Genomic DNA, 13,528 nt, shown 5'->3' with positions numbered 1-13,528 from the left:
TAGGTAAACTATGCAAATAGCAGGCATAAGAAAGGAAAAAAATAAAAAAAAAAAAGTTGGCATAGTTAAATATATATATATATATAAAGGAGAGAACAAAAAAAAAAAAAAGAGAATTATAGAGAGAACGATGAAAGAAAAAGGGGATAGGCTGAGTCTGAATACACATGAGCAATATACAAAAAAGGAGAATCAGTGAGGAGGAAAACCGATCCAGAAAAAAAAAAGGAGAGATTTTATTTATTAATATCATAAATCTACTTGTTTTTATTGTATTGGATCAAAAGATATATGTATATATAGATATAAAGGTAAAAAGAATCATAAGGGGGGTATGTTGTCATAAAAAAAAATCATATATATTAAAATGGATGGACTGTTGAGTGGGGAAGGGATTAAAAATGCTTTTTTTTTCTAACTTTTGGTATTTGAGTGTTTAAGAAATACAAGATTTTACAAGTGAAGGAATCGAAGAGCGATTGGAATGAATAGAAGAAGAAGAAGATGTTAATTGAGTTACTACTGTTGTTGTCGTTGTTGATGACTCATTATTTGAACATGATGAATAGATAGAATTGAAAGAAGGGCGTTTGGAGAGCGGACGAGGGAAATCTGACAGTTCGGGATAGTTGTAACCAAGTAAAGGATGGCGTCGAATAGCATCGTCTCGTAGACATTCTTCACTGCAGTAAAGGGAGTCCTATTGAAATGATGATCAATCACCCACTTGCATTTTTTTTTTTTTATAGTTCAATTGCTGAGTCATGCTTACCGAGAAAGGACTTATTGCATTATCACAAGATGGACACCAAGAAAGATCACTCATGATAAATCTGTGTGCATTGAATGATACGTAAAGAAGAGGATTGTCGAGTAAGAACGGATGATTTGAAGGAATGGAAGTAAACTGATAACAGGAAAAAAAAATCTAGTTACGGAATGAAAGAAAGAAAGGAAAAAAGAGAAAGACATTTTAACTTTTTTTTTTTTATGATTTTGCTCACACGCTCTATTTTTTTTTTTTTTTTGTTGCCTTGATGGTTTGTTTCTCCATTCATCTCAAATCAAACCAAGTCAGAGCATTCACATGAGGAGTTGTCCTTTTCATCTGAGTGTCAAAAATAAGTTTGGTGGGAAAATTTCTTTGATAGCAACTGTGCATAGATTGTGGTACAGAAATGGTATGGGTCGGAAATGAAGGTCTGAGCGGCGTCACAAAGATCTCTATGAATGTTTGTGCATGCCCCTGGAACTTATGTAATGAAAACAACAAACACTGTCGGTGCGACTAACATGATATTAAATTTTATGATTTTATTGTTTTGAGAGAAGATGGAAGATGATCACTTTGATACTGATATTGACATTGATATTGATGACGTTGATGTTGATGTTGATATTGATGTTGATGATGATGATGATGATGATGTTGATGTTGATGGAAATGATGATGATGATGATGATTTATTAAGTACACAGAAGAAGATCTCCGAAATGATAGTGTCTTATTTGGCTGATCTATCTCACAATGGTGATGATGTCGACCAGCATACATTAGGAAAGTATCATCCTTTTTTAAAGCATCATGGTTGCAACAAGCTTCCGAGCAATATAAAGATTCCTGTTTAACGTATAAAATAAGAAAGTTTTGGTTAGAAAAGAATAATCAACATAAAATAAAAATCCCGTCTCCGTCTATTACAGAATGAATATCAATGGCTTTTTCACATATAGGACACCAATTCAAATCACACATTTTCGTTGTTTTATTTTTTATTTTCAAAGTAAAAAGACTAGTAATATTTGAAATCAAGATGATGGAGAAGATGATGATATATATATATATATATAAAAGGAAGAATCCATTCAATATATAAATAAACTAAAATGAGAGATTTTTTTTTTTCCAAAATTTTCTTAAAGGTAAAAATTTCTTGATCGCAGTCATTCTTCCATTTTGTCCACCTGTGCATCATCCGTAGATCTATTTGTTGCGTATATATGACTTGCCTAATAAATTAAGGTTTCATATCAAGAAGAAATAAAAAAAAAGATATTCAGTTCGTTATCATCCGTCTTCCTTTTTTCAATTTGATAATTACCATTTCCCACACTTGAATAATGTTGTCTTCAGCAGTGCTTGCTATATTCCAAGGTTGAGAAGGATTCCAATCGAAATCAGAGATCTTGTTTGTATGTCCACCATGCATAAACTGTAGATAATATGATAAACGAAAAAAAAAAATTGTTGGTTATTATATACTAGTTTAATTTAAATTTCCCCAATATTCGTCATAGAAATTTTTTTTAATAATAATAATAGTAATAATAATCCTACCATCAATTCGGATGGACCGTCTTCAGCATCTTCTGGTGATAGTTCTTGTCCTATCTTGCCAATATCCCATACCAAAATTCTTCGATCATTACTTGCAGTAGCCAAAACAGTTTCATGATGAGGAGACCAAGACAATTGTAGGATTTCTGATTGATGACTAACTAATGTATGTAATCTTTCCTTAGGATTACGTAAATCCCATAAGGCAGCCGTCTAGAATGGGGATTAAAAAAATTACCATATCAATTTTTTTTGTTTGTTTGTTACTATCTAATCTTCAACTTCTATCACTCTACTTACTTTGTCCCCTGATCCTGTAGCAAGTATCCATTCGCTTTGAGGAGCAAAGGCCACACAATTGACTTCAGCATCATGAGCCACTATGTTGTGCACAGGATTTTCTTTTCCATTCTTTCTTGAATCCCAGCTAGTAACAATAATGATAATATGCATGAGTAATGGATTTTTTTTTTTTCATCCAAAGTGTGTCTATTATTTTCAACTTACATCATCAGTCGTTTATCATCACCGACAGAGGCAAATATATGTTCATATCGTGTGTGCCAGGCAACATCCTATAAATATAGTTAGTAATCACAATAATCTATTCCAGTAAAACTACATACCTCAACGCCAGCAGTGTGTCCTTTATATATTCTAAGAGGTTGTAACGTTTTGTCATCTCTTGTAGTTGCGTTGATATCCCATTCACATATAATCGAATCGAAACCAGCACTTAGCAAGTGATTAGTCTTGGATGAATGAGGATTCCAAGCTAGTCCATACCTATCGTCGATTCACCCAACGTTGTTCAAAATGGAACCAGGATATATAAAAAAAAAGATAGTTAATACTACTTTGTTATTAAATTTCTTTTTGATCACACTATAAAAAAATTTTTTTACCCTTCCTTTTCGTGACCCTTCAATCGTAAAGTAGGATTGAATTTTTCATCTTGTTTTGGTTCCACTTCAAAAGTCGAGCAATCAAATAAGTAGACATCACCAGTTCTTGATTTTGTAGCAATAATATCAGGATGATCATATTGGTAGCGTGCCCTATTGACTTCTCCATCGTGTAAGATACGTTGCGTGATTTTGATATGTGTGTCACTTGGATCCATTTCTAGAATATATATATATATATATATATATGTCAAAGAAAATAGTCAGATAAACTATAAAATGATATTATGCTCAAAAAAAAAAAATTCATTTCGAATATATATATATATATATATATATATTGAATAATGAATAATAATAAAAAAGGACCTTTACCTTTCATAACTTCTTCATACTTTTGGACATCCAAGTTTTCAGGTGAGCGTACAGATGCAATTTGTAAATAGTTTGGATCTTCGTCATTAGTGTGTGTACCCAATATTAATCGTTGAATCTTGTAACCTTTGTCGGGAACACTGAGTCAAAAAAAAAAAAAAAGAATAGAAAAGAATAGAAAAGAATAGAAAAGAAAAGAAAAGAAAAGAAAAGAAAAGAAAAGAAAAAGAAAGAGAATCATGTTAGTTTTATGTTTGTTTCCATTTATATATATATATTATTCTATTTTTTCTTACCTTTCAACGCCTGGGAGCCATTGACATGTCAAACTGGGCCATTTCAACGCGTGAGTAATAACAAGATCGTAAAGAAAAGGTGAGTTCTTTTTCCACGTTTTGTATTCTTCGTTGATCAATTTTTCGTTTTCTTCCTCTGTCCTTTCCCGTACTATCGTAAATTAAAGAAAAAAAAAATCAAGTTAGAATCAAGTAATTGTAAATATAAACACATGTAAAGAAGAAACAATAATGAAAGAATACTGTCAGCGCTTTTGTTGTAATAGGTACGAACGCTATACGATAAAACATCTTTGTAATTCTCTTCAAGTATGTTTCTTCTTCACTTTCCTTTTTTGTTTTTTTGAGTACCTTTGTCCATTATTTTGATGTTGAAGAACTATACTCTGCGAAGGATAGAATGAAAAAAAAAAAGGAAAAAAAAAAAAAGAAAGGTAAGAGAATGACAAAAAGACTTTGATGAGTTCGGAGTTGTATTTTATGCGATGTCGTTTTTTCTAGATTGGTTGATCGACTTTGAACCAGTCAAACCAAACAATGAAAGCAAGTCAAGTATAAGCTTACAGTTCTCAACATGATAGGTAAATAATAAGGACATCAATAATCATCAATTCACCATCCTTAATAACATAAAAGAAGAAATCATTCGTGATCATCAATGATGACAACGCTCTATCTACAAACATAAAGTCAAAAAACGTCAGAAGAAGCTTGTAGAAAGAGTTTTATTGATGTAACTAGTGTTTATTCAATATAATAAGTAAATAATAAGATATAAACTAAAAACCAAAAAGAAAAAAAAATGTCTAATGTAAAATTAACTACTACTATAGCAAACCATCAAATATGAGAGGAGAAGGATTGGTATGTCCAGCCAAGAGGGTTAGTGTCATCCCTTTGAATTTGCCAAGTGGGCCAATAGTGAAGATCTAAGCGTAACATACTTACATGTACCACATTATTTCGAGTGACATATTTGACACGCACATGAGTAGCCTGTTCCGTTTCGATATCGTCTTTTGCCGTCATCGTAGGTTGAGAGAGTAGCCATTCACTTGTTTCTTTTTGTCTCAGTTGCTGTGGAGTATGTCTGTGAGTATAGAGATCTTCCCGTTGTGGTCTTCCAGTGGATATTGTTGTTTTCGTTGTAGTTGTTTTTATTGCGTTTCTTTTCAATACTGCTGACAAAAATGCATCCAAAGTAGGAACAGGTTCTTGGTTAATTTCAGTGATCCATACACCAACTTGAATTGATACATGAGCTGGTGATCCAAAAAGACAACAAGACACATACACACCTTCAGGTACTTTTTCCCTCATTTGTTCCTTTGCTGCTTGATATGGTTCTTGTACAAATAATCCTTGCCATCCAATCAACCTAGTAGTTTCTCTGCCATCAAATAATGTAGTAGGTACTATCAAATTCATTTCCTTGCCATCACGGAATATAATCTAATTGTAAAAAAGGAAAAAAAAAAAAAGAAAAAAAAAGAAATAAGACTATGTTTTTTTTTTTTATTATTATTATTACCATTGATAAAGTTTCTTCTTGATCATAGTGAGACAATTCATTTACGCTAGATACAATATCACCATTAATGCTAAGAATAATGTCGCCAACCTTCAAAACATTTGCACAAGGACTTGAAGGATTAGTAAAGCCCAAAAGGTAGAGTACATGAGGATGATCGGATTCACCAAATACATCGAGCCATTTTTTCGGTAAGTTCAATAATCTTGCATGCACCAACTGCATTGTCCAGAATTCTGCATCCAAACCACGAATAATAGGTCTTGTAGTCATCCATGAAGCATCTTCCTGGTTTTTATAGGCTTGTATCATTTTTATCACAGTAGGTTTCCATAACTTGCTTGGTAGACCACCCATTACGTTCACACTTTCGTCTTTTTCGTCTTCCGTCGCAAAAGTCATCCAAAAGGCTTGTACACGTCCTTCATCATCAGCAAGTGCACCTCCTTGACCTGTAAGCGATTCACCAGTTTTTAAAGCTTGGACATTGACTGCACGCCATCTTGGTGGAGTACTTTCTTTGGTTCTAATGGCTCGGAGAGTAGCGATATATGTCTTTTTGATCACTGATTTTGAATCCCCTAGAATTGGTCAATAATAGTAGTAATAATCATAAAAATAATTTAGTATCTATTGTGAGATGAAGTATAAGCATATTCTTTTTTTTTTTTTATTTATTTACCTCCTAGTCCAACATAGTTCACCTTGTCATCGCGTTCAAGTTCAACATCGCTGAGTTTCGCCGCATGGACTTCCAGACCTGCAGAGAAAAGCGGTATTGGATCAAAAGAGAGGATGGCGAAGTTGTAGAAAGGATGTAAAAATTCCAACCGAGCTGACACGGTGACTGAATTGTTGACAGTTAAAGAAATGTCGGATAAAGCTGTTGGTACTGTATCGCGATCACATATGACCAAAGGAGGATCCAACGATACTATGAGTCCAGCGCCAAACGCATGAGAAGTACGTAACCCATCAATAATAAACGGTGGATAGCAGTCGACTGAGACCAGACTTTTGGATAACTTTTGTAATGGATCACCACCGACTGATGATGATGATGATGATGATGATGGTGATGATGATGATGGTGATATTGATCGATCCATTGAATCTTGTTTATATGGTAATATAGGTTTTTGTATTTGAAGATAATTAGTAGATTCAAGAGATTGATAATCCCAGACACCAGTTCGATCTATAATATACATATGATAAGGTAAAACTTTAGTATGTCGTGAAAAATTTTTGTATTCATTAGTTTCTATATATTACCATTCCGGATGGCCAAGCAAAAGCGATGCCATCGTCGATCCACATGGACAAGCATCACCCGATCCTTCTTGGCTCTTGACAAGGAATAAAAGCGAATGGGTACCCGACTACCGTGAGGAATCTGCTGCAAGATGCGGATAAAATCATCCAAATCATGTATAGGATGATTGTCTAGACCTAGAATGACAGATCGTCGTACTGCATAAGCAGTTCCCATGATATAGCCAGAAGCAGCCACATAAACACCAGGATTTTTCAAAGATAAACCGTAAGAATGAGCCATTTGATAAGATAAATCATGCATCACGCCACCACCGAATTCCACATATCTATGAGGTGTCACCTGATGTAAATCTTGAACTGTCATTGTGTATTCTTTGAGTTCACCAGCACGAGACACAACAAGGCATACCGATTTATTGACATTGCTATCCAGTATATCTTCCAATTCAATAAATGTTGATATGATCGCACCATTTCCAGTCAGTAAAATATCACCTGGTTCCAAATATTTCGAAGCAGGTCCATCTGGTAATAATGATTTCACAACCAAAAGCCCTTGATATTCTTGTCCTTCTTCATGATCACCACTATATCGATGCAACGATCGGAGACGTTGTTCAATATGTTTTGCCAATCCTAGTTGTAATAATTCATCATAGGAACGATAAACAAACTCGGTTTGAAGAGTACCACGAGAAATCACTGATTGTTGTTGAATACATTGTAAGGCGCGTCGAACACGTTGGAGAGGAAAGTAATAACTTGAAGAAGCACGAGCAGCACCACCAGCATTCAGAGCTATAGCTCTTCCTTGTAAGTCTAACACCGGACTACCACTTGATCCAGCACTTGTACTTGATGCCGCTTGGAGATAAAATGTATTAAAGTCGTTGTATTCACCTATACCATAATCCGGTGCTTCACGATCGAGCCTTGCCAAAGTTCCAGATAAAATACTGAGTTTTTCACCTGCATCATTTCTATCACAAAGCAAATGTCAATGATTTAAAAAAAAAAAAAAAAAAAAAAAAAAAAAAAAAAAAAAAAAAAAAAAAAAAAAAAAAAAAAAAAAAAAACTTACCCTACGACTCTAATTTCTTGACCCACACGAGCACCTTCAGGATAGAGTTCAATGGATGGCATATTGAGAAATCGCACCTTGGATGGATCATATTGAAGAAAACCAAAATCATGAATAGGGTCACGATAAATAGGCTTGAGATCAATTTCTTCATAATTGCACAAGACAGCTTGAGCTACAATAGGAGAAACGGAAACCACATGACGATTTGATAAGATGATTCCACGATTAGCATCGACAACAAAACCAGTAGCAGAAAATACACCAGGAATTTCGGTATCCAAACATCGTACTCGAGTAGCCTTGATGGAGACAATACTTTTAATGCATTTTTCCAAAGTAGATTCCCAAGAAGCAGTAAGCTGTGTTGATTTAACTTGTTTCGGTAATAGAAGGGATGTATGAGCTTGTTTCAGATCTAACCATGAAGAAGAGGGAGCAGAAGAAGAGGGAAGTTTTTCTTTTGGATCGGGTTGCATTGATGGGCGATAAAGTGGATCTCTATCAATAACATTTGTGTGTTCTAAAGGTCTAGGCATAATAAAATCAAGATTTGAGTAAAGAGAGAGAGAAGAAGAAGAATAAAAAATCAAACGAAGAAAGTTAATAAATGATAAAAAGAAAAAAAAAAAGGCCCCGAATGGTTCCTTTTTCAACATTTTCCCTTATTCCACCAATAACCCCAGTAAATAAACAATGAAACCTACCTAAATGATGCTGACTTCTATTGATTTTTTCATGCGTTCTATTTTCGTGTGGTTTCAACCTAATAATACTAAATAACCGTATGAATAAAATAATAATAATTGTTATTCCTTCTCTTATAATGAAAAAAGTAAATCTACCTCTGCTAGTTCAAATCTTGCTGACCATCACATGGTAAGGTCAGGTTGTCAGTGTCACAATCGTGTTTAGCATTATGGTTCTTCTCTATAAAAGCTTAATAAGTTATATGAATGCATTCAACTTATTATTTTCTATTCTTACCAAAAGAATCACCGAAATCAATGTAGCTAATCTAGTAAAAGGTAGAAATGAGAGAGTGAGAGAGAAAAAAGAGCGTTTTTATTTTCTTAATTTCGAAAAATCTACACAAATAGACAGATTGTGTTCAAATCCCGCAAACTCACGCACACTAATATTTTGATTACAAAGTACAATCAATCATAACATGACATTCTATATTTTATTTCAAAGGCTATATATAACATATCTATTTACACTTCATCGTTAACAGTACCCTCACTGGTAGGGAATCTTCAAACTGGTGCCGTGCTTTGTAGGGTTCCTCTTTAGACAGATTAAATCACCAACTTGTATAGTAAACGTATATCATCAGCATAAACTTCAGGGCAGACGTGATCAACTATGAAACCTAAAAAAAAAAAGAAATAAAGAAGAATCAATATCTAACTAATCATCACCTATTCTAATATTCTATTTACATGAGATCTACCAGAAGAAACGATCATCAGTAAGTACAAAGTCACATCTTATCGTAATCAGCACCCATGGCTTTCACTGTTCAACGTCAATAAAAACGATCAGTACTTTGTTGTTGTTGTGGTAGTAATAGTATTTTCACTTACACGTTTCTTTCATACTAGGACAACCCCTGAGAGCTTCATAACAAGTGATACTAACCATCTTTTCATCAATCTTGAATTCACCATTTTCCAAAGTAGAAATAAAGTTTTCTTCACTATCAAATTCAAGGAGTAATAGTATTTGCTCTTGATAGTATTCTGGAGGTAATATCAAAAAAAAAAAAATTAGGAGAGCAGGAGAAGAAAGTATAATAAAATAAAAATAGTAAAATAAATTAAAATAAAAAGGGTTTGTCGGGAACTAATCAAGGCACAAGTTTGGGAAAATGCATATTATGAGTTAATAAGGGAAATCGATGGTGAATAATAAATAATAATAATAATAATAATAATAATAAATAAAAATAATAAATAATAATAATAAATAAATAATAATAAATAAATAATAATAATTACAATAATAATAATAATAATAAAACTAGGCATGTTGAATAAGAGTTTGAGGATCAATTTGGAAACGTACACATATACCTTCCAAGACACGCCAAAGGTCCCAGTATCCGTAAAGTCTTGCTATATTGTATATTTTAAGGGCGATTTGTTGTAACTGTATTGGTGCATCCGGATTATTGTGATATTTCTGACAGCAGTGTAGGATTTCCATAGGGTAGGTAGACCAGGTTTTCATATCCAGTGGAACATAACTTGTTGGTTTCTTTTGAAGTAAATAACTTGGTGGATTCTTTCTCTTGAGGAATGGTAAAGTTTGTACAATTTGTAAAGAAAGTACATCAGAGTTATTGTTCATGGTCGAAATGATGCCAATATATTTTTGATCGGATAGTGAACTAGCTGCCGTATTTGTGAATAAAGTCGAAGTCGAATCGAAGGTGATGAGGGCATAAAGTGCTGACTTTTCTGTAGGATCGCAAGAAAGTGATGTAGTCAAAAGTTGATAGAGTTCATCTTCTCCTGAAGCAATAACAGTCGGTGATAACTTTAAGACGTGTTTACTGATGGTAGGCCAATTGAAAGGTGGTTGTTGGACAAAAGAAGATATAGATAGTGTTGAGCCATACTTCCAGCTTGGTTGGTCATATTTTGATATCGTCGTATATACACTATTTTCAATAATAACTGGTATTGACAAATATCCCAAAGCTAAAGTAACAGATAGCATTGAATGTGATAGATAAAAGAAAGAAAAAAAAAGATTGTGCTTTTTTTTCTTTCTGAGAGAAAATTTTATAAGTCACGCGACTTTGTAAAATCAAAAAAAGTAACTTTTTTTTTTACGCTTCTCTTTCATTTTTTACATTCTCTTTTTCTTTTTACTTTTTTAATACAATGACTTCACCTGCGAAACCTATCAAAGGAATTCTTAAACATCACCAACAAGGAAATAGCTCGAGTACTAATGAACCTCAGTAAGTATCATCTCAATATACTTTTATATAAAAAAAAAGAAGTAACATAGAGATATATGCTGACAATGTTTTTCTTTTATCTATTAGTTTGAAATGGGATGAAGACAATCTTATGCTAACCGAACAACAGAAAGACTCAACTATGAAGGTAGATGAACCCAAAACTCCCTATATTCGTTATGATGCGCAAACAGACCAGGTGATGAATCTACCAGGTAAATTAAGAAAAAAAAATTGAACCAAACAAGTGAAACAAAAGACATCGAACTGATATATATATATATATTATATGTTATCAATAGATAATCTTGGGTATCGGGCAAAACTTGGACCTGAAGATATTGATGAATTTGCTTTGGATGGTGGTCATGAATCAGATCGATCAAGCGTCTCAAGTGGAAGAAAAGTTCGTCAAGTATCTATCAGTGATGATGAATGGGCAGATTCGGGCGATGAAGAAGAAGACGAACAAGGTAAGATATATTTTATTTTAAATAAGAAGAAAAGTATAAGTAAAGGAATTTTCTTGATCTATCTGACACAAACTCTCTCACTCACTATGTAGCTAAGAAGCGACATGAAGAATTTGCAAAGAAAAGGGCGATGCATTATAATATGGGAAATGTTTTACATCATCCAATTAGAAACGACGAAGACGATGAGGATGATGATGAAGAGGATGAAGAAAATACTACTGTCAAAAATCATGATCATATACCACCTGTTCCCCCATTACCTCAATAGTATAGTATTATAGTATAGTTATAGTTTTTTTTATTTTATTTCATTCAGTGTCATACCAGTTATCTAATTTGAATAAGAATAAAGGACTGTATCGTTACATATATATATATACTCATCGCATGAAATAAGGAAACTGAAACTATTTTTGTGAACCAGAAAGAAAAAAAAAAGTCAGTTGTTTGATGATGATGCTTCATCATCTGGTTGTTGGGATCCACTTAGTGTGCAAAATTTTGAACTCAGTGGCCTTTTTTTTTCAATTCTTTCTTCCTTAACTTCCTTTTTCCCTCTTTTTCTTTTATTCTTTTTTCTAGTTTTTCCGTCATCTCATACAAACATCATGAAGAAAGATATTCGTAATCATCCTTATCATTTTGAACAAGCGTTACAGCGACAAACTAGTGGTCAGCGAAACTTGAGTTTTACAACACGTAGTACCAGTGAACTAAGTAATGGTGTATTACAAGACCAACAACAATTACAAAAACAACAACAACAACAGCAACAACAACAAGTAAAAACGAAAAGCACAACCTATTTTACTTGGCTTGTATTTATGTATGCAAAGTGGGTGCCTTTTGATGCAAATAACCAAGGGAAACTAGAACAGACATTACATTTGGGTGGAACGTTTGTGGATATTGAAGATAGCAACTTTCCCAAGGTCAAGCGAGTGCGGGTGTTTCCAAAGTCGAATTATCTTTCTTACCTTGGTGTTAAGTATCGACTTTCTAGGGTGATGCAACCTGATGCTTGGTCTGATTCTCACGATATAGTCACTCCAAACTCTCCCTCTCAAGCGCAACAACAATGTCAGTTATTACAACAACAACAACAACAAACTCAGCATCATAATCAACACCTATTACAAGAGCAACAACAGCTAGACCAACATATGACAAATAGTTCACAGCAACAATCTTTGACTCGAATTTTACCTCCTCCTCCTCCTCCATCTTCAGCTTACAATAATAATAATAGCAGTAGTACCAACAACAACAAAAACAACAACAACAACAACAACAACAACAACAACAACAACAATTCGACTGCTACAATGGATTACTGGCGATCAAGTCCTCATCGATCTTCTCAAACTTTAATATCCCATGTGTTATCTTGACTGGTTAGTTAGTTAGTTATATATTTTTATTCATATCCTCTGTCCTTTTATTTGTTATTATACCTCCATTTACTCTTGTATTTTTTTTTTCTCTCCAATCTTTATGATGCCTTCTTGTCTACTTTATATTATTGATAGTTTTACTTTGATTTGAATTAAAAATGAATTGAATCCATTTTTAATAAAGAATGATACAAATATTATATCAAAAGCTTTTGTTGACTCCCCACTTCCCCAAAAAAGTAGGTACCACGTTTATCGATGAAGAGAAAACTTAAATCCTCTTCTCATAGAGAAATGATATTATTGACTACGGTTAAATAAAATGGAAATAAGCAAGTAACCCATGATCTTTTAAAGTTAGGATGCATCAGGCCATTTCATTGGGAAACAATGATGCTTTGCAGCTCGGTTGGTACAATTTATTTCCGTATTTTTTATTTTTTTATTTTTTATTTTTTTTCCTCTCTCACTCTTTCTTTCTTTCTGTTTCTTTATGACCTGCTCACGATGGTTGCCATGGGACCACTGATGATCAGATGATTCTTTTTTTTTTTTTTGGAGCCATTTTCATCTTGATCAAGATAGATGATGACATCAACATTATATTAGAAGAACATGATTGTTATGATAAGGGAATAATTTATCTCTTTTTTTTTTTCTACAGTAAAGCATGATCATCATTATTATTCATTTCTATGATTCCTATGCAAGTAATTTAAAGCATATACCGGTTGACAAAAGGATATTGAAGTGACAATACTAATGGATTATGTGTGGATTGATAATGGATGATGATGCATCATTTCCCTCCTCCAAAAGTTACCTGAAAAGGTGTGGGGCCTAGGCAAATAAGAGAAAGATTAACGTCGATGATGATTAT

General features: G+C 33.4%; 7 protein-coding genes across 7 annotated transcripts; 2 read left to right on the top strand and 5 right to left on the bottom strand.

Moving 5' to 3' along the window:
• Positions 1–202: 202 nt before the first annotated feature.
• BX664DRAFT_325537 (uncharacterized protein) lies at positions 203–1,028 on the bottom strand. Its single transcript, XM_051544041.1, has 2 exons — positions 773–1,028; positions 203–700 (listed from the first exon to the last, which is right to left on the bottom strand). The coding sequence occupies exons 1-2, from the start codon at positions 824–826 to the stop codon at positions 437–439; spliced, it is 318 nt and encodes a 105-aa protein (XP_051403318.1). The 5' UTR covers positions 827–1,028; the 3' UTR covers positions 203–436.
• Positions 1,029–1,201: 173 nt separating this feature from the next.
• BX664DRAFT_72576 (uncharacterized protein) lies at positions 1,202–1,850 on the bottom strand. Its single transcript, XM_051549714.1, has 2 exons — positions 1,703–1,850; positions 1,202–1,621 (listed from the first exon to the last, which is right to left on the bottom strand). The coding sequence occupies exons 1-2, from the start codon at positions 1,754–1,756 to the stop codon at positions 1,307–1,309; spliced, it is 369 nt and encodes a 122-aa protein (XP_051403317.1). The 5' UTR covers positions 1,757–1,850; the 3' UTR covers positions 1,202–1,306.
• BX664DRAFT_325535 (WD40-repeat-containing domain protein) lies at positions 1,792–4,338 on the bottom strand. The gene is made up of 10 exons (XM_051544040.1): positions 4,266–4,338; positions 3,915–4,065; positions 3,619–3,758; positions 3,244–3,463; positions 2,965–3,124; positions 2,846–2,913; positions 2,639–2,765; positions 2,339–2,551; positions 2,103–2,213; positions 1,792–2,010 (listed from the first exon to the last, which is right to left on the bottom strand). The coding sequence occupies exons 1-10, from the start codon at positions 4,273–4,275 to the stop codon at positions 1,945–1,947; spliced, it is 1,266 nt and encodes a 421-aa protein (XP_051403316.1). The 5' UTR covers positions 4,276–4,338; the 3' UTR covers positions 1,792–1,944.
• Positions 4,339–4,613: 275 nt separating this feature from the next.
• BX664DRAFT_72534 (uncharacterized protein) lies at positions 4,614–8,391 on the bottom strand. Its single transcript, XM_051549713.1, has 5 exons — positions 7,805–8,391; positions 6,721–7,703; positions 6,128–6,643; positions 5,446–6,026; positions 4,614–5,366 (listed from the first exon to the last, which is right to left on the bottom strand). Exons 1-5 carry the CDS (start codon positions 8,341–8,343, stop codon positions 4,755–4,757), a joined length of 3,231 nt encoding a protein of 1,076 aa, XP_051403315.1. The 5' UTR covers positions 8,344–8,391; the 3' UTR covers positions 4,614–4,754.
• A 729-nt stretch (positions 8,392–9,120) lies between these two features.
• On the bottom strand, positions 9,121–10,600 carry BX664DRAFT_72529 (uncharacterized protein). Its single transcript, XM_051549712.1, has 3 exons — positions 9,875–10,600; positions 9,394–9,652; positions 9,121–9,325 (listed from the first exon to the last, which is right to left on the bottom strand). Exons 1-3 carry the CDS (start codon positions 10,529–10,531, stop codon positions 9,291–9,293), a joined length of 951 nt encoding a protein of 316 aa, XP_051403314.1. The 5' UTR covers positions 10,532–10,600; the 3' UTR covers positions 9,121–9,290.
• Positions 10,601–10,606: 6 nt separating this feature from the next.
• On the top strand, positions 10,607–11,622 carry BX664DRAFT_292391 (uncharacterized protein). Its single transcript, XM_051541987.1, has 4 exons — positions 10,607–10,778; positions 10,866–10,993; positions 11,081–11,251; positions 11,344–11,622. Exons 1-4 carry the CDS (start codon positions 10,699–10,701, stop codon positions 11,520–11,522), a joined length of 558 nt encoding a protein of 185 aa, XP_051403313.1. The 5' UTR covers positions 10,607–10,698; the 3' UTR covers positions 11,523–11,622.
• A 402-nt stretch (positions 11,623–12,024) lies between these two features.
• BX664DRAFT_240350 (uncharacterized protein) lies at positions 12,025–12,285 on the top strand (the record flags this gene model as incomplete). The annotated part of the gene is made up of 1 exon (XM_051540223.1): positions 12,025–12,285. A coding segment is annotated over one exon (261 nt), but the record flags the coding sequence as incomplete, so codon positions are not given.
• Between the last annotated feature and the right edge of the window lie 1,243 nt (positions 12,286–13,528).

The sequence above is a fragment of the Halteromyces radiatus genome (assembly GCF_025201355.1).
Source record: "Halteromyces radiatus strain CBS 162.75 chromosome Unknown BX664scaffold_2, whole genome shotgun sequence".
NCBI classification, from domain to species: Eukaryota; Fungi; Mucoromycota; class Mucoromycetes; order Mucorales; family Cunninghamellaceae; genus Halteromyces; species Halteromyces radiatus.
Note: the sequence above shows the minus strand (reverse complement) of the source record. Positions and strands in the feature narration are given on the sequence as shown.

Bases quoted from the DNA above. Each gene is read 5' to 3' on its own strand.
- BX664DRAFT_325537 (XM_051544041.1), bottom strand. From the start codon at position 826: ATGAGTGATCTTTCTTGGTGTCCATCTTGTGATAATGCAATAAGTCCT. The intron at 701-772 runs GTAAGCATGACT...TCATTTCAATAG, and splicing joins ATGCAATAAGTCCTTTCTCG to GACTCCCTTTACTGCAGTGA.
- BX664DRAFT_72576 (XM_051549714.1), bottom strand. From the start codon at position 1,756: ATGTGTGATTTGAATTGGTGTCCTATATGTGAAAAAGCCATTGATATT. The intron at 1,622-1,702 runs GTAATAGACGGA...TACGTTAAACAG, and splicing joins AAGCCATTGATATTCATTCT to GAATCTTTATATTGCTCGGA.
- BX664DRAFT_325535 (XM_051544040.1), bottom strand. The intron at 3,125-3,243 runs GTAAAAAAATTT...AATCGACGATAG, and splicing joins AAGGGTCACGAAAAGGAAGG to GTATGGACTAGCTTGGAATC. The intron at 2,766-2,845 runs GTAAGTTGAAAA...TATTGTTACTAG, and splicing joins GATGATAAACGACTGATGAT to CTGGGATTCAAGAAAGAATG.
- BX664DRAFT_72534 (XM_051549713.1), bottom strand. From the start codon at position 8,343: ATGCCTAGACCTTTAGAACACACAAATGTTATTGATAGAGATCCACTT. The intron at 7,704-7,804 runs GTAAGTTTTTTT...GCTTTGTGATAG, and splicing joins CAAGAAATTAGAGTCGTAGG to AAATGATGCAGGTGAAAAAC. The intron at 6,027-6,127 runs GTAAATAAATAA...GACCAATTCTAG, and splicing joins GAACTATGTTGGACTAGGAG to GGGATTCAAAATCAGTGATC.
- BX664DRAFT_72529 (XM_051549712.1), bottom strand. From the start codon at position 10,531: ATGCTATCTGTTACTTTAGCTTTGGGATATTTGTCAATACCAGTTATT. The intron at 9,653-9,874 runs GTACGTTTCCAA...TGCCTTGATTAG, and splicing joins GTGTCTTGGAAGGTATATGT to TTCCCGACAAACCCTTTTTA. The intron at 9,326-9,393 runs GTAAGTGAAAAT...GACGTTGAACAG, and splicing joins TCCTAGTATGAAAGAAACGT to TGAAAGCCATGGGTGCTGAT.
- BX664DRAFT_292391 (XM_051541987.1), top strand. From the start codon at position 10,699: ATGACTTCACCTGCGAAACCTATCAAAGGAATTCTTAAACATCACCAA. The intron at 10,779-10,865 runs GTAAGTATCATC...TTTATCTATTAG, and splicing joins TCGAGTACTAATGAACCTCA to TTTGAAATGGGATGAAGACA. The intron at 10,994-11,080 runs GTAAATTAAGAA...TGTTATCAATAG, and splicing joins CCAGGTGATGAATCTACCAG to ATAATCTTGGGTATCGGGCA.